At 39.8% G+C, this 18,879-nt stretch overlaps 1 protein-coding gene across 1 annotated transcript in view; it reads left to right on the top strand.

Annotated features, from left to right (window-relative positions):
• Positions 1–18,879, top strand: part of NFIA (nuclear factor I/A) — a gene marked incomplete at its 3' end in the record, with an annotated part of 123,381 nt that overhangs the window by 102,318 nt on the left and 2,184 nt on the right. The window contains exons 7-8 of the mRNA XM_009587679.1: positions 10,842–11,020; positions 13,551–13,716. Coding sequence (XP_009585974.1) covers positions 10,842–11,020; positions 13,551–13,716 — 345 coding nt within the window. The remainder of the gene's footprint in view (positions 1–10,841; positions 11,021–13,550; positions 13,717–18,879) is intronic.

Genomic DNA, 18,879 nt, shown 5'->3' with positions numbered 1-18,879 from the left:
TACACACATGTTGCATTCTCTTTGGATACATATGCATTATGTAAATGGTCAGTGGCAGGTCATTCCGGGTGGTCTTCAGAAAAGTAAGTGCAGGATTTAATCTTCAGTCTGCAGATATTTCAGAGAAAGGAAAGTCATGAGTAAGTAGGTCACCATCAGAGTAAGCTCCTCAGCCAACTGAACGATTACAAGAAGGTTCAATCTCCTTCTGATGTTCATATGTGCAAGTTTATCACTTGGATGTGTATATGAGATGCATTTGTAAAGCATGATCAAAATAGACAGCAAAGAAGAAGCTGTAGACTATTCATGGCAGGTGTTGTCATTGACAACCAGTGATTTATAACTTCTCAGGAATATTCCCGCATCTTTCACACGCTTCCAAACATTCCTTAGAACACAGCACACGTCTTATGCTGGGGTATCCCAGGATACTGAGTGCCCTTCCCAGTGATGCCCACAATGAGTCATTTTGGAAACAAAACTTGCTTGGAGGAGTAAATCCTTAAGAGGATTTCTTAGCTATAAGGTGCTCCATTCAACGAACCAGTTGGAAAACCTCTGTTTTCATGAAGTTGTCTGTACTGTACTGTGTTGTGGAAGGCTGTGCGCTAGTTTCCTATCTGCGTTGGTGCTGCTGCCAGTACTCAACCCAGCTGGGCAGTAGCCAGCAGAGAGGATCTGAGCTGGCTGACCAAAGGACCAGATGTGCAGTGAGTGCTGGCGCATGGATGCCAATGCTTCAGTGACTCCTCAGTAGTTCCAACAGATGGTGGTAAGATCCAAGTTTCTTTGGTGATAAGCTAGCAAAGTGATTCATGGAGTCTCACTTGATGATGGCAGTTTTTTGGGCATGACTCTATGAATGCACCATATGTCTTCTCTGGACCAGTGTGGTTAGGATTCAGTGTCTGGCAGATGGTAAATTGATCACCTATAGGGTGGCTTTAGCATCACTATCAGTTTTGTAATTTATTTCAACGCATTGAAAATTCAAGCAGTTAGATCTCTATCTCCTACGCAGCATACTTTTGTTACCTGCAAGTTAGATTATTTGGTGGTCAGCGTAGCTCACCCCAGTACTCCAGTATTGCAAAGCCATCATGTACTGCTGGCATCTTACAAAGTTTCCCAGACGTTAGCCCACTTGAACTCTTTACCAGACAGTGAAGGATTTAAATGCTATGGGTGACAGCAATATTTACATAAGTGGTTTTAGGCTTCCATGTATTGCTACTTACACTCTAGTGACTTTATATCTGGAGCTGGCTGAAATGTTAAATTGACCACGATCTTGTAAACCTAGGATATACAGCAGCCTGTGCTGTAGAGCATTCAAGCATTTCCACAGAATAAGACAGCATAGATCCTGCAAGCCAAAAAGCAATGAAGAAAAGGCAAGGAAAGAAAAAAAAATAAGAATGAAATGGTATGTTAGGAAGATAAATGAAGGAGAAACACAATTACAAGAAACAAGAAATACAGCACAAAGGGAAGAACCCAAGGAAGTGGGTGTGTGAGCAGAAAGAGAAGAAGGGATGAAAGTCAACAAGTGGAGTGGTTCCCATTATATTAATTTCCTCCGTAATAAGCATTGCCATTTTTATGTCCTGATTTTTATCAGGACAAGGCCTACCAGGGAAACTCTGCAGGATAGTACTGTCTGTTTGTGCCAAAGTGGCAAAAAATTTATGTCACATATCTGGGAAGACGTTGTGCCCTTCTCTATCAAAATTCTCCACAGGGTCACTGAAATATCAGTGCCTGTTAGCTGTCCTGTCATCCAGCTTCAAGCGAATCAAAGTGATAATTCCTGCTAACTCGCTCCTGAGCTACACAGGGACATTTTGTAATATCCTATTCCGTACAACTATCCATGGCTGCTCCTCGATGCTGTCAGCTGGCAGACTAATGTAACCTTCTACTTTCCTTTGAATTTTGACAAAAGCAAAGCGATGCAAGTTCATTCTGATACAGACACCTCGGATCAGGGGATGGTAATGTAAGACAGCCAAAAGATGAGAGCTGCACCACAAGGGTAAGAAAGTTGAGTAGAAACCATAAATAGCGTAACACTGACCAACAGATGAGCGTTGCTTTTGCGACAGCGAAAAGCAACGCTCCCGTTTACAATGTCAGGATAGCTGACTGTGTAGGTGAAGATTTGATTTTCTCCACTCACTCTGAAATAATATGATGCTGAAGGAAGAACGGTTTCCTAACAGATGGCCTCAAGGTCAGGGTTTAGTAATTACTAGATACCCTACCCAAACTGCCATCTACACCCGTATCCCAGGCAGGGGAGGGCAGAGAGGAAGGCTTGCAAACGGTTAAAGCTTCAGCTAAACAAAAGTCAGGAACCGTGTAATTAAAACTCTACCTTTGTTGTATTGTAAAGAGTTAGCCTGTGACATAGGAAATATTTAAAGGAGCAGGCTGTTCAGCTAATTTGTGTGTGAGTGAACTGCTTAGACAGTCCTATCCTAAATTAACTGTAAGGCCACCCACTGAGATTGCCTCATAAAGGGCCATGATTGCTCAGCTTCGTTTTGTATAACCGTTCAATAATTACTAGATAAATGCATAACTAAAAGCTCTATTACACTAATAATTTGTACCGAGATAGATGTGTGGGACACCATGCTGGGTTAATTTGTCATCCCTGCAGCAAACTTCTAAAGAGGGCTCTTTTGCAGAGGAATTGTGTTAATATGTTGCTCCAGCGAGGACATGTTAGAGCAACAAGATGACTTGGTCGCTTAATCTCCTAAAGAGGCAAAATGCCTGGAGGGTAAGTGCCAGAAAGAAGAATGGGGGGTGATTAACACAGTGGACCCAGATTTAAACTCATCCTGACAAAAGGAGCTGATCTAACTGAGCAAAAGAATGAAAAAAGGGGAGTGTTAAAAGTACTAATAGGATTTCATGCATCCCTAAAAAATAATATAAAAATAAAGTGCTGCAGGAACAAAGTATTTTACCCATGCTTTTACTGATTCTGCGTTCAGCTTCTTTGCTCTCTCTGATATATCCTTGGAGTTAAACTATATGCTTTAAACAGTGCAGTGAACTATAATATTTTTATCTCTGCTTTATGCTAAATTCTTCTAGCTTCAGACACACACAAAAAGCACATTATTGCTTTAAATATGGAACCCATGTTTAAGCATCGGAGCTCTGAATTTTCAACCTCCTCTATTGACAGAACCATAAATCATGTTAAAGTTAAGTGAATTACTGTAGCGTGGAACTATAGCTTTAACAATGTTTATGTAGTATCAGCTTACCATCTACAGAATGAAAGGGGAAAAAACCACTGATATTAGAAATGGGAATGTGGAGTCCTATTAACTTAACAGCAATATATCACTCCAAAGTCACAGATTCCATTACCATGCCCTTTTTAGTATCAAAGCAGAATTATATCATCACACACGTAAAGGTTGTGGTTTTTAAGAGAATTTACATTTCTATTGTAAACTTATCAACTGCATTTCATTATGAGAAAGACATGATATATTCTCCTAGCAGTAGTTTTTATCTTATATATGGGACTACATCATGTGTATTAAAAACAGTGATAATATGCAAAAATTGCCAGCATTTGATGTGAAGTAGGAATTCTACAAATAGGTTAAATCAGGGTTTTTTGACCTCTAGCTATGGTCTTGGAAGGGAGGAGTCCTTTCTATAGGTATGATTTTTATTTCTGTACCTATGTAACCAGTTCGATAGTATTCTGATCTCCCAAAGGCAGAAGAGTTTTGGAGTGTTTTAAAACAATCTGCTCAAAATAGCTAACTGAACTGGCCCTCCGCCTAAGCCAGAATCTGGAAGCAGCGCTCAGTTCAGCTCTACAGGTTTGCAAAAGCAGCCTGTAATACTCAACAATCCAGAGTACACCAATAAACCCTGTGCCCAAACACAGCTTTAAGCATATTTCCCTTTTGCTAGGAACTCCGTGGGCCTTGGCAAAATGTCCTTCTGCCTCCCTCTTGGTACTGCAAAATCTCTTACAGAAAGAGTATTTCTGAACAAAGGGTCCAAGTGCCTTATACCACTCTGGTCTTCAGAGCAGCAAAAAGGGGCTGATAGCCAGCCCCGACACGGAGATACCATGGGTCTGTTTTTTCAGACCACCTGCACTTGACTTCTGGAGCTGAGAGACGGATATTCTGCAGTTCAGTCCTTCTTTTTGATGTCCATGGACAGGAACAGATCCTCCATCCATCATATCTAGGGTATTTGTATATCTCTTGCATTGGTCAGCTGTTTATATTGTATTTTGAATGTTTCGTCTATGTTTGCCTACATAATGTGGAAGTAAGTATCAGTGTTACCTAAATTCTACCCATGCTAAGAGGGTAAGGCCTATTTTTGTTCTCCTGCCCCATGATTTCCCAGCCTTGTCACTGCAAATGGGAATGTAAGACAGGATCAGTTTGTTAGTAAACAGCCCCTTTGCACCGTTATGGGACTTAAGCAATACTTAAGTTTCCAGTGATCTGAATTCCCTTCAAAGGGCTCATCCTGGGACTGGTCAGTCCTACCTCAGCAGCTCAATATTTAAGTAGAGGCAAGTCCTTGCTAACCTAAATAACCTAAATACTCTACATTTATCACCCTAAAGTCTATTCCTAATGGGCAGTAAGACAAATAGGGACTTTCAGAAACCTTTGAAAGAGTTACGGGGACGCAGCTCCCATTGAAATTCAAAAGCAGTTAATGAATTCTCTCAGGACCTCTGCAAATCCCAGCCCAAGTTTCTTAATTATTTTTTTTCTTGTTTGGGTAACTGCTTTCATCACAAAAATCTGTGGGCTTAAAGCTATTGTTTTAGGCTTCTATTCTTTACCTCTTGTATTGTATTATACACAGAAGTGCAAGTTCCTTTCAACAAATTTGGATTATTGCCAGATCTCCTTATTAAAAAGTCACTCTTCATATTTCCGATAAACACAGCTGTTTCATGGTGTTTGAAAGCATTTCACATCAGCCAGCATGGTGGCTTAGCCAATTAGTACTCTAATATGGTCAATTTTCAGAATAAGTACCTTTGGGGTACAAAGGGTGGGATACATCTTGCATAATTTGAACTGGCACTTGCATCACTTAAATGCTAGGAGAAAGCTTACAGCATGCAGGGAGTTAAAGCAACTTAGAAGCCTGAAGTGGAAATATCTAGCAGAACAAACTGTTCTATAACATTTCCAGGGAAATGACTTTTAAAAAAATACTTTCTTAATTGTAATGAAGCCAATTATAATGGCCTCAAAAACAAGCTGATAAAAATGATCCTGTTTCATTATGATTATAATGTTACTATTTCTAGGAAGATTGATCAATGTTTAATGAGCTATTAGTAAACTTAATTATCACTTTACAGAGGAGGTATCTAAGCACTGTGCCCTGGTGAAGCCAATCCACTGTTGGCCTAGTCTGATGGATTAGCCTTTGTGCCTGTGAAGGAACAGTGGTTTTGATTCCCCAGACCACTACTTCTTTGAACAGGCGAGGGTTGCAGGGTGATAGTAGGCTTTTCCTGAGCGGGAGAAGAGCAACACTAAATGACCCTTTCAAAGACTTCAAACGACTTTATGAAGAAAGAAATTTCATCCAGTCATCTGGACTTGAAGGGGTTGGCAAGGATTTTTGGAAGAGGAGATGGAAGGTGGATGGATCAATATGTCTCCCCCATATGTTAGGCTGTGCTGGTGGAGAAATCTGTCTGAGCACTGCAGGTGCGATCACGAAATCCCTTTACCACATCAGTGAGCACTCCCTGGGAGAAAGGATCCCATGCATCTTTATTAGGACTGCTCCTTTGTTCCAGGAGAAGGGCCTGAGAAGGGTACTAAATATCTGAAGAAAACTATAACCTGTTTCAGATTAACTGATTCTTTATTATCTGATCATTCACTTGAATAGAATTCACAATTTTGTCTCTTCTTCATTTGCCTTAGACATGTTAAGTGCTAACCTAATCAATGAATGCAACTTATTAGTTGCTTAGTTTGTTATTGGCTACTATAAATCAAGAAGGGAAAAGACAAGACAGGCCTGCATAATCAGACATTTGAATTCAGCGTTCTGAAAAATCCTCTTACTTCTGTGCTGCACAGCACCACGAACTCATAAAACACTAAAAAATCCAGTATAGCACGCAACAGCTGTACTGCATAATTACTTGGCCCAATAGCAGTAGTTTTAAAATACTGGTATATCTGTTGCAGGCCACCATACATTATCATCTCATTTTCAATAAAAAGTCTGGGATGTTTCAGATGAGCTTCAATGGAATTAGAATCATGTGTGCTTTGAAATATTTATGCTTGCCTTGAGATGGAAGGATAATTCCTGCCTCCAGCCCCCACACACAAATAACAGATTTAATAATGCCAGATAGTCCAACTCCTCCATACCTACAGCAGGTAGAAACGAAGTTCTGATCTGGAATACACATATTTTCATAGGTTGTAGAACTTAAATTTTATGTCATTTAGTGAGGTCAATAATAAAATATAAATGTCATAGGCTGAAAGACGCCAAGAGAAATATGGTTTGGCAGCATGGAGCTGCTTAGGGATACATAAATAATAAGTCAATAAGTAAATAAATAATAGACAAAGACCTGTTTTATCTTCCATTTGACGATGTCAAAGAATTTACAATCACTGATTGAGACTTGTAATATCCCATCAGAAGCACATAAGTAGTAATAGCCCATTCTTATACACAGGAAAACTTGCATCACTCTAGGCATGGTTTTCAGAAGCAATGACTTAATAATTTTTATTAAGCATTTCTGAAAATCATGACTGATGGGGCTTTTCCATGGTCACTTGCCCCGTTTAATGGCAAACAAGGAAAATAGCAACCTGCTCTACTACCTCATGTCCTTTAACTGATGAAAAATGTTTGTGAGGATCCATATATTTGGAAAGACGGTTGTGTTCTGCACTCAGAATTTGTTTGAAAGGCCATTTTTGCATACACCAGAGTTGGTGACCACAACACAGCTATTGGAGTAATGGGTCTGTATCTGGACCAGCAGTTTTTAGACTTTAGCATTTAATTCCCTCTCTCTAGTATAAGGCAGGCACACCCGTAATGTTGATCAGTTTAATAGTAGTAGATTCTTCCTCTTATCAAACAGCCCCTCCTTTTGCTGTTTGAGAAATTTGGTATTTCCCAGTCAGAGATTGCAAAGACAAACCTTTTGGAGATCCTTATTACATTTGTTACTTCTTGTGCTAATCCATCTATTCTGAGAAAATGAACCCTATATGTCAGTATATGGCACAGACTGAGGACTGATGCCTGTTCAGTCTTGTTTCCTTCCCCCAGTCTTTCCTGTGATCAGCAGAAAGCCCTTCAAGGCTGTGCTGAGGAGTTGGCCAAGACTCTGAAGAGGAACCACTTTCTCCTTCTTGTGGCACTTTGCCTTCCTGAATTATTGTTGATCGTTTCTGCATTCATTTTTCTTCTCGCTCTCTTTGGGAAGATCACCGACAAATGCTTTCCACTTTGTTTTCTACCCTGACATGCTGAGGAGGTCAAGGCAACAAAGACCCACTACTTACATGCCTATGAGTATTTCTAATAATCATAACATGTCTTTCATATAGCAAATCAAACTACTAAATGAAGAGTCATAACTTGAAAAGGCTAAATACAGTGCGGTCTCAGGCCTAGCTTTGAATTTCCACATGTTCCCTGGGTACAATTTTTTATTCCTTCTTGTTTGATTGAAATAGCATTTCTATCTCCTTTTCACCCAGTGGAAGAAAAGGAATGAATTTGTTCCCAGATATGTACAAAGGACAGTGCAGTTGCATAACAATTTCAAATAGTATTAACAGAGCTGGTGCTAAAATGAATTTTTTTTTAATAAATGTTTAAAAAATCCCAATCTATTTTTTACTTAATTAGATGTTTGCCACGTAAATTTTCATTTCTCACTTTTATCTTCATCCTTCATCTTCCATTTGGCATACAAGGAAAGGGGGAACTATAAAAGGAAATACGAAGGAAGAGAGGAAGAATATGTTTTATATCAAAAAAATGCCAGAAATGTTGTATGCTAATGAAAATTTTGTTGTAGTCATCAAAATGCTTACCACCAACTTTTGTTGAACGAATATTTGTGGCAAAATATTTTGACAAGCTCTAAAATGACTATTGCTTCCGGGAGAAGGTGATGATACATTCATACCTGTAAAGTGGCTATGACGTAAGTGTCATTAAAGCAATTACACCTCAGGAGTTGGTGTAAGTGAGATCAGAGGCTGACACTTTGGGTGGAATTCACCTAACTGAAGGTGTGTGCATAGACTGGAGGTATCTACCTCGGAGTTAGTACCAGTGGGCTCCCTTCACATCCACTGGTGAGCCAGTCAGTGTGGTCAATGAAGTCTAGTCAAAGGCAGTGGTCTGGTTTTGGACGAGATGAACGGCTTCTTAGACACCATTAGTTCTGTTTAGTTCTCCATTGATTCTAAGATAATTAGCTCCATGGTAGACACCCACATTTACTAAGGTGAATCCCACATTATCTCTACCTTTAGTAGCACACTTCAAAGTTACAGCCTCTCCCAGGAGTTTGGGGACAGGAGAATAGCTTTCATTTCTTCCTTTGAGGATTTGGGTTTTTATCTGAAGAGTTTTCAAGTATACTATAATTTAAGATGCAAACTCAGAACAAAACTATTTGCCTTAAAAGTGAATAAGAAATAATTAACTAGGTTTGTACAAAACACGAGATAAGCCCAGATGTGCAGACAGGTTGAACAGGCTGGGCACACAGGTGTTTGCCTTGGCCATGGAGTAACTGTCAACATTTCCATAACAAGGAGTGTGGGATATGCTGCTTCTTGTTTCCTTTTCCCAAGTGCAGCATTGCAGAGCTAGCACGGCTGTGGGAAGACACTGTTTTCCAGTTCAGCCCACATGCCACAATACCTAGCTGTTATAAGATAGGTATAGGCCATGCTTTCAGAAGAGTTTCACTGGATATACATCTGCTTTGATCAGAGATAGCTGAAGGCTGCACGCTACCTTTTGGTTCCTTATCTCCATGCTTTCTTTCAGTGGTGTTTTCCCGTGCATTTCTCTTTCTGTTGTGAATATTTTAAACAGTATTAAGGGGAGCAGACTGGGAAGACTCATGGGGTTGACAAGGGTACAGGGGAGCTTTTCATGGCAAGGATGAGAGCTCCATATTCATCCTGTATCAGCACCCCAGGCATGAGTGCAGCTCTTTTTGGTGGTGGTGTCAAAGCAATCATTCCTATCCAGTCGTGGAGAAAGAAGTACATAGAAGTGCTGCCCAGCCAACCCTTAATGAATGTTTATAGGATACTGCAGAAGGTTTCCTTGCTGCTGTCTCTGAGTACTTTTTATCCACATCTTCAGGCTCTGAGTTTGCTAATGGTTTAATAATGCTTAAGAAAAAAATTATTAATAAAGTGTTGTATTATTAAACTGGCAATGAACAAGACTAAGAAGCAGATTTTAGCTTTTATTTAACTGTGAGTTTTTCATAACATTCATAACATGAAATGAGTGTTTGCTCATTTGTATTTGATTTTAGTTCTTTCCTGCATGTCTCCAATTTTTCGAAAAGTGCCAAAGGCTTTTTTTTCCCTCTTGTATATTTAACTTACTTCAAAGCCAACATGTGAGTTTCTGTAGGATAGTACCTCCCTTGCATAGCCTTTATCTAATCCGTTATGTGTGGTGTACAAGTGCAGTATATGCACATGGACACCCTTGGAAGATTACTAGGATAGCATGCCAAGGGAGCAACAGGGATGTAATGATGACTGTTGGTGAGAAGTAAACTATGATTTACAGATGAGCTTCTGCGCAACCAGATTAATTGGCCATTCTAAAGGAAGAATCAATTCTCATTTTAGAGAGGAAAGGGAGAATTCATAGCACTATGAGTGGCAGCAGTTGCTACCTCGTGGTGACAACTAACAGTGGAAAGCACTGTTAGCTAACAAGGGTCCAACCCAATATTTCTTGAAGGCCAAGGAAGTGGGCAAAGGTGTCCCATAACATAGGAGAGCGTAAGGCTTTTCAGCTGCACTCGTAGTTCTGCTGAAATCAGCTGAGGGTAAAATCTGTCATTGCCAATAGGCTTGTGTACATTACACCTTTACACCTTCACTGTAGTACATTTTCCAGCTGACTTGTTGGCCCATAAATTCACCAAATTAAACTTCATCCCTGAATGCAAGCTGGGGGCTTGCTGAAGATTTGAGCCCAACATTATTCAGGAGAAATGTAAATGTAATTTTCAAAACGATCTTGCCACTTTGTGCATGTTCATTAGGTGAAAACACGTTACTTAAAATAAATGTTCCTAAACTGAGGTGGAAAAAAACCCCCAACAACAGGAAGCGTTAGACCATCTTTAAATTATCAACCATTTATAGTACAATATAAAATGGATTCATATGTGTAAATCCAAGTTATATGAAATGTCAATTAAATCAACTCTAATCTCCCAAATACATTTCTTTATTGCCTGATTGATGAGGACTGCTCTTAAGGTGATGAATAGTTTTCACTTTCACAAAGGACTGCTGATTCCTTTATATGTGTCCACTAAAAATACAGAAAATCCTTCAAAATGTCTGGCTCCGTTTGCTTTCAGGATCTAGATGAAGTGAGTGTAGGACACAAAGTGGTCTAATATATTAATTGTGAAGATCAGATGTGTAAACAATACTGTACATTTTAAAAAAGACTAAAAGTAAAACTACAGTAGATTTAAACTGTTTTATTTTCCGAAGGCAAAACTCTATGTAACTTCTTTGTTTTCTTTCCTATAGCAAGTCCACATGCAACACCATCGACTCTTCATTTTCCAACATCACCCATTATTCAACAGCCTGGGCCATACTTCTCACACCCAGCAATCCGCTATCATCCTCAGGAGACTCTGAAAGAGTTTGTCCAACTTGTCTGCCCCGACGCTGGTCAGCAGGCTGGACAGGTGGGGTTCCTAAATGTAAGGAAGCCGTTTTTATTTCTTCAGAAGTGTTTGTCCTATGTAAAATTAACCATGGGATTATGGGATTATTTTAACAGCATGTTGCACACAGGAACACACCTTGAATAGTCATTGGAAAAAAAAAAATGCTGCCACTGCAAAAATATTTAAAAAAACAACAAAAAAACTCCCCAAAAAACCACTCGACCACATTGTGGTGAAATTAACTTAAACTGTCAGGGAAGCCGGTGATACAGTGACCTTTTGGGTCCCTCCACAAATGACTTTGCTGCGTGCGTTGTAACCCTAGTGGAACTGGGGTTAACAAAATATGAAGGCAGAATAATTTTTATTAATTATTTTTGAAGTTCAGGGGAGAGTGGGGGGGAAGGAGCAGGAAAAGGGAGGGTGAGAAACAGATGTTTCAGATCAGCTAAGTTCATTAAAAAAAAAATACTGCCTTATAGCACTTTAGATCAAGTTGACCAGTACTTGAACTCAAGATGTTAAAAGTACAGTTTATTATGGTTTGTTATTTCTGTAAGCAGTTATCTTTTCCCCTTATCTCTATGAAAAATTAAGCAGAGTTCCAAAGCTTCAAATAACCATTTTCATTTTTTTTTAATCAAATAAAGTGAATCATCTTGCTATTATTGAAATAGCATTCCGGTCAAATACAGAATTTATAAATTTTATGTAAATCAAATCTAAAATAATGCTCTGAATATTTCATGAAATGTAATGCATGTAACTTTTTCCAGCCAATGAAGTAATAACTGGCAAAATTACTGTTTCTCTCCTGACATACATACGATTGAAAGTGTTAATGAGAATTAGTTTAATTATTAGCATCTAATTTATTACACTTATTTAATAAGCTATATTGTTCTCGGTGCTTTCCTTTCCCTAGCAGAAAAACTGACTCTACTTATTCCAGCCAGTACTGGCTTTGAATAATGTCTGCAATATGTTAGCAGATACATTTATGTCTAGACAACAAATCAATATAGTGCTTTTCTTTTTCCTTGAGTATTCATTTGCTTAATTTATCCCAAACCATTCAGCATTATGAACTGTTAGCACACTCACAATGAACATACAGCAGGGGTCTTCTTGGCAGGAAAGGGACCTAATTGTGAGACAAGATAGTGTTTGAGAGATGTCACTAATATGTTAGTTTATTAAAGGTACTGGATGTTGGAAAAATAAATCCCTGAAGGATTGCTTCTTGCTGCAAACACTAGTAACTGCAGTCTTTGAAGTCAGTGGGAGTGCTGTTAAGTTAAATGCAGATGAATTTGAGTCTTATTTATGCCCTGAACCATTTTTGCTCTAGCACAAGTGGGATTTGCACCTACATGACTTTAAGGCCTTTTGTCAGTGCCAAAGCAGGTGAAATGAAAATAAGGTCCCAAGCGTTTGCCAGTATGAGTATTTTGTCCCCAGTAATTCAGGCTAATGGAAACCCTAACAGGAATTAAAATATTATTTTCTTTAGCAGTACTTAGAATATGGATCTGTGTTTAAAGCTGAGCTTTTATCATCAATGGAAAAGCCAATGCTCAGTGCCAGAAGAACTGCAGTGAGATCAATTTGCAGAGTGCTGTCGAAAGTGATCTCATCATTTTTGTCACTACAATGGAACACCTGATTCACAGGCTGTCCTACTTTCTCTTTATAATGGTATTTGGCATCTGTCTGCATGGTTTTCAAGTGTCCAGGCTGTATTACATTTAAAAAATGTAAACTTAACAAGTTGGGGGGAGGGGTGGCATTTTTTTTAAGCCTGCTTCTTGTTTTTGTGATACTTGAAAACACTTTTGCTTATGGACAGGCTTTTCTGGTGATTAATTGAAAGACCACACTTGTATAGCTGGGCCCATTCTGCCTGTGACTGACCACATCCCAGACTAAATGGAGGGGTTTTTTCCCTAATGTGTAAAATGAAGCAGTTCTAAGTTCAGTCGTTTCTCCATATGATCCTAATGGCAACTAAACTGTGAGCTACACTATTGCTAACTCAAAAGGGATGTGGGAGAGCAGTTACTTTAATATATACTCATTCATTTTCCTGTAATAAGATATCAGCATGACTTTTAAGACCACCAAAAATGCTTGTTTTTTCTCTTAATGAGCAGTATCTTTATGAAATTTACACTCAAGTCCTAGGCACTGAAATCCTAAGGGTATAACAGAGGCACGAAACCGGGGGATTTAAGGGGTCAAAAATACTGCTTCAACTCTCACTGAGCATCAGTTAGTGGCTGCAGGAAATGTAAAGAGTAGTAGAATTGAATCCAGGGCAGTTCAGATCTGTTGCTAATAGGACAAATGTTTAAAAGCGAGAACTTCCGTAGTTTCACAAGGTTCACAGGGTTTGAGACAAAGTTCCGTGAAGTCAATGGACAATTTAACACAGCACTTTCTTTGCCACCTCTCAAGTAATTGTAAATGTATTGCACGTAGCTTTCAATTAGATTGTTATTACGGAGGTTCCTAATAGCTGATTTTTAGTATAATTTTTGTCTGTTTGCTTGTTTTTTGACAGCCCAATGGTAGCAGCCAAGGCAAGGTGCACAATCCATTCCTTCCTACCCCAATGTTGCCACCACCACCTCCGCCACCAATGGCTAGGCCTGTGCCTCTGCCAGTGCCAGACACAAAACCTCCAACTACATCAACGGAAGGAGGGGCCACGTCTCCCACTTCTCCAAGTAAGTATAGACGCAGCGGGAACCAAGAGCTAATAGCACTGCGCAACGTGCTGCGATCACCATGTATCGGCTGTTCAGAGATGAGGACTGGACTAGCTCTCGGGAAGTAGGAGAGCTCTCCGCTCTGTATATGATGGACAAAATTCTGAGCTGCTTTTATGTTAACAAGAAAAGAGTTAGCTTAAGGTTACAGGTTTATTTCTGCTTTGTTGGCATTTCACATAACCACGCATGAGAGAAATCAAGGCCAGCAGCTAAGCTGTGACACAGACCTGGGACCTTTGGGATCTTGTTTACTGTCAGGAGGAGGCAGTTTGTTATCTCAAGGCAGGTTTTAGAGGATAGATACTACATGGAAGTCAGACAGATAGCCTCATCGAAAACATTGCTGCTTATACATACTGGGCTAAACTAACAACTCTTTCAAGTTCACTTCATTTATAGTTCTTTTGGGAATAAGTCTTCCTAGATTAACCCAGACGTCTTTCCCTTATGACTTGGTTCCCGAGCCCTGCATTTTGGGCAAGAAGCTATGGTATTTCTTAGGCCCAGGGAGAAAGCTTTAATCCTCTCTCCACCACCCACACGGCTCCCATATGTATTTTGTGTAGCCACAAGTCAAATATACAAATTCCTGGATACACACTTGGGGATACCACTTTGGACTCACTCTTCTGGGAAACAAATGCGATTCAGCTGGGTTTGATGCTTTAAAAAAGTCTGGATGTTCAGGGAGTTAATTGTGAAATGATTTAATGAAGCTATGCTCAAACTGACATTTAAAAACAAAAGGGAAGCTTTCAGTGCTTTAATGGCAACTGTAGGGGACTTGTTCCACAGTGAAGGGAGTCCAAATAACATCCACAAACAAAAATCAATCTAATCGAAAGAGCAAATCCCTTTGCGTGCTTTTCAAGCTTATTATTTAAACGCTATATGCAACCACTGCTTGATGTGCAAAGAGGTATTCGCTGTTCAGACCATGTGAAGCCTACGTTTTTAAAGCTTTATATACTGTTGAGGAGATTTGCACAGGTTCCAGGGGGCATTTTTAAAATCTGGTAGTTCTCGGAGTTTTGCATTGCCTTCTGCTACGCGATAGTGCACAACTGCAAACTCAGCAAGATGCTCTGGCTCGCTTAGAAATTAAAATAGGTTTTAGTATGAGACAGTCTGGTAAGATTGTGAACATGATCTTCTAGAATCAGGACTTCAAGAATTGATCAGTAGATTTTTGTTGAGCTAAGAAGTTGATTCATTCCCCCCCCTCCACTCCTCTTTCTGACCTTAGACCAACACTTGTGCTATCAGGAAGTTTTGACGCTCTCTGATGGGAGATACTGTCTTTTAAGTCCTATCAGTAAGATTCAGCGGTGGAATCTAAAAGGTTAATGTTTAGTCATAGTTATCACTGAATACAGTCAGCAATGCCTTACTATTTCCTTGTCTTCAGAACCGGGAAAAATGAAACTAGGTCAATGTATATTTGTCATTACGGTTGTGACTCAGTTTACTGGCAGCGTGTGGTGTCTAAAAGAAAAAAATTCCCAACATCATTTTAGCAGTAATCTTAATACTTAATTTTTGTGATAGTGTCATCATGTAAACAAGCTAAATGCGTGTCTGGCCTGATTCTCAGCTGGCATAAAAACTGACATTTGTCCGCTGAAGTTCGCAGAACACCACCCATCGGTATCGGCTCGAGCTGGTCACTGTGGCTCAGTGTTCAGCAGACAGCTGCCACGTTAATTGGGAATCGAGGTTTTCTCAAGAGCAGCCAGTTAATAGTATTTAAACAAAAGATTAGGAAAATAATTACTGTTTGTTAATTAGCTATGCTGATGTCTAAACATATAGTTCTGTACATATTCAGGCATGCATCTTCCTTTTTGGTAAGGGTTTTGAATAATAGTGACTTGAGTTGTAAAGAAGCATATAATTTAATTTAGGGACAAATTTTACAGAAAAGCAGATTATAGGAAATATTTTCTAAGAAAAAATATTACATATATACCAAAGCCAGTGGAAGTGGCTGGCCACATAAAGAGTAAAACAAACCGAAGTTCCTAGCCTCGCAGTGAGGGTTTACAAGAAGGGCCCACTGGACTCCATTTAGTGTGTCAATCAGTACCAACCCTCCATTTTTATCGGTGTTTATTTTTTTCTTAACTAAATATTGGCCTTCAAATAGCAAGTGCAGATTCACCAGAGTTTCATAAAAGCCGCACAAAAAGGTGTTTTCCATGGTTACGAACTGCTCGAGTGCACCAGTTCTGGGAGTGTCGCTGGGTTATGGCTGACTGCCCTGCAGAGCTTTAGGATATTGGAAAGTCACTTATGCAACAAAGGCAGGAATGATGTTAGATTTTGGCCAGACTCTCTCCTTAGCCGTGTGGAAGAGAATGAAGCCCCCCCCAAGGAAATGGAGTGAAAAGGGTTGGCATTTGCTCCATTCTCCTTCCCTTTTTTGGTCTAGCAGAAAGCCCTCTGCAGAAACAAAATGCAGTTACGGCCCTACCAAAAATTGGAATATGGCCCTCCTGAGGGGTGCGGGAGCCAGGAGCAGCTGTTCAATACAGCATGGCCTCCTGGGAATGAGAGCTAAAAATCACAACAAGGTGGTTAATGATTCTCAGAGCAATAGTGAAACTCTCCAGCTGTGACATTAACCAAAACATGAACATTAGTGCTGTCCAAGGAAGGAAAAGCCCCTGGAGATGCACACCAGGGATTTGCCGCTACTGGGTGGCCAGGCATGCTCTGGGAATTGAAAATTTCAGCTGCAAATCCTATCCATTTGGAAAGCCAGCATTTTCCTCAGTAGGCTGACACAATGGAGATGGGATTCATGAAATTTGGGAGGGTTCATTTTTCCTCCATAAAAAGCCTTTTCAATAGAACACATCCTTAATATCAGAAGCAGTCCCAAAATTATCTTATCTCAGATCTCTTCTCGATTTTGTTTGGTCGGTAACCCATAACAAACACAACACAATTATTTTCTTGAACTTGACAGTTTCTGGGTTTAATATCTCACTGCCCAAAGAAAACACCACCTCCACTACATGCCAGTTGGACTTTATCACTATCATAACTGAATCTGAGTGTTAGAATCTGTGGCCCTCATTCCAATGCAGAGTCTAAGATACTGCCATCCTGTACGCTATGATTTTTAAAGAGCTTTTTTAAACTAAATGTTATTCTCTAAGGTTCACAACTCTACTTGGGGAGAAACTTAGCTATTTTCCCGTGTTGGGCAAGATCGTTATCGGTTAATGTCCCTTTGCAGAAAGGAGTTTTCATGTTAAACAGCATTTGTGTCAGGATGAGAAGAATGATCTTGTGGCTATAGTACTGGATTCATAATCAGATTGGATTTCTCTCCCTTTCTCTGCTATGCATTGACTGAGCACCCTCTGGGCAAGCTATTTTAGCTTTCTGTTCGCTCCTTTCCCCATCCATAAAAAAGAGGGTGATGACTGTATCATTTAATTTGTTAGAATTTGCAGTTTCCTCTCAGATACTCAGCTGCAGAATGCATTGCAGTAGGAATTGCTGTGTTGCATTGTGTTCCTCCGGTTAATTCTCTCACTACAACTCCACAACGGCTAAACTGACTTCTAGTCCTTTGCGAAACAGCACAGCTTTTCACATCAAGCACATGTACCTGTCATCTTGGTCTGTAAAAGAGAGACCTAGCAGTACATTACGTTACCGCTCACCCAAATCATCTTTACCAACCAAAAGTTTATCCTTTTAATCCAGAACTGGCTGATAAATGACACACTCCTATGCTTAATAGAAATTATTTCAGGAAAGTATATTTTAAATTAACATTCTCCTACTGCATGAAACTTTAAAATACATGACATTCCCAAAACTGTTTGTCTGTCTTGTCTTTCATACAATTTCTTGCCATTTTGGCTAAATATCAAAGCTGTCTGTGTTAGCAAATGTTCTTTCTCTGCCAGCTCCTGTTTTGCTTGTTCCTGAAGTGAAGCATCATAGCAAATTTGTGGCATCACATTCATTTCCTTGGCTATGGGCTATGATGTTGCAAACAATCCTTAGTGAATTCCAGTAGCAGCAAGACCAGGCTGGGCAGGAAGATGTTTCTATTCAAGCCCAACGGGCCAGCTATCGGCTAGTGTAAACTAGTGTAGATCTATGCAATGCCCATGGAGCAAAGCTGATAAAGATCAGGAGAAGATCTGCCTAAGAGACCTGGCTTCTGTTCTTTTCCATGCTTTGCTTTTCCCTTTCCTAAAAAGGAGTTTGAAGACCCTACCATAGGCGTAGCCTATGTATACTACAATATAATATGACCCAGCTTTAACCAGTGAGAGCAGTTTGCCCCATCCTAATCTCAGAACAGAGTATAGGGATCAGAAGTGGTAAGACTTCCAGGAACCCCACCTCCGTGTCAAACAAGGGTGTTTATATGAAGACAGTAAGATACGGCTAGAAGCTGTGTTGGTGATGGTCTAAGCAACACTCGGTACTGCTCCCTTTTGTGAACCAAACTTCACCATAACAGGAGTCACTGCTAATGTGTGTTCCATGTCAACTCAATATTCTGAGCCAAAATGGCCCCTTACAATCCGCAAACATCTCGTGACATTTTACAGTGAAGTGGGACTAGCATCTTGGGAGAGTCCAGTGTAAAGCCTGCTCTGCATATATGTAGTTTTGGTACTCTTCACTTCTTGGCTCTAGCAATGTAGTTATATGATCTTAAGGAAATACCAAGCTGACATCCAAGTATTTTCAGGAAGCAAGTTAAACATAGTTTGGAGCATTACGGAAGAAAGGTATACATAGTAATTCACCCAGCAAGGTTTGAGGGGACTTTTGTGCATATTATACAGTTTTCAAATGCTTTAGAATTTTTGTTTGAACAGAGAAGCCATTTAAGACAGCATTCTGATGGTTCCCCTTTGATTTTCTACCAAAAAAAGGGTAACCTGCCAACAGGGAACTGTAAACAAGACCTTGAGTTCCTTCCCTTCTGAGTGGAACTTACCTGCTCCAAGGGATTAAATGGCCTCTCCACTCATTCTGCTTCCTTAAAAGTAGACCAGAAGAACCAAACAACAGATGTTTGATTTTTGAGCTTTGAGTTAATTTTCCCCACTGCAGAAGGAATTTTTAGTCTCGCACATA

This window comes from Fulmarus glacialis, unplaced genomic scaffold, assembly GCF_000690835.1.
Source record: "Fulmarus glacialis isolate BGI_N327 unplaced genomic scaffold, ASM69083v1 scaffold39281, whole genome shotgun sequence".
NCBI classification, from domain to species: domain Eukaryota; kingdom Metazoa; phylum Chordata; class Aves; order Procellariiformes; family Procellariidae; genus Fulmarus; species Fulmarus glacialis.
The sequence above is the reverse complement of the archived record's forward strand: the minus strand, read 5'-3'. Positions and strand labels throughout refer to the sequence as shown.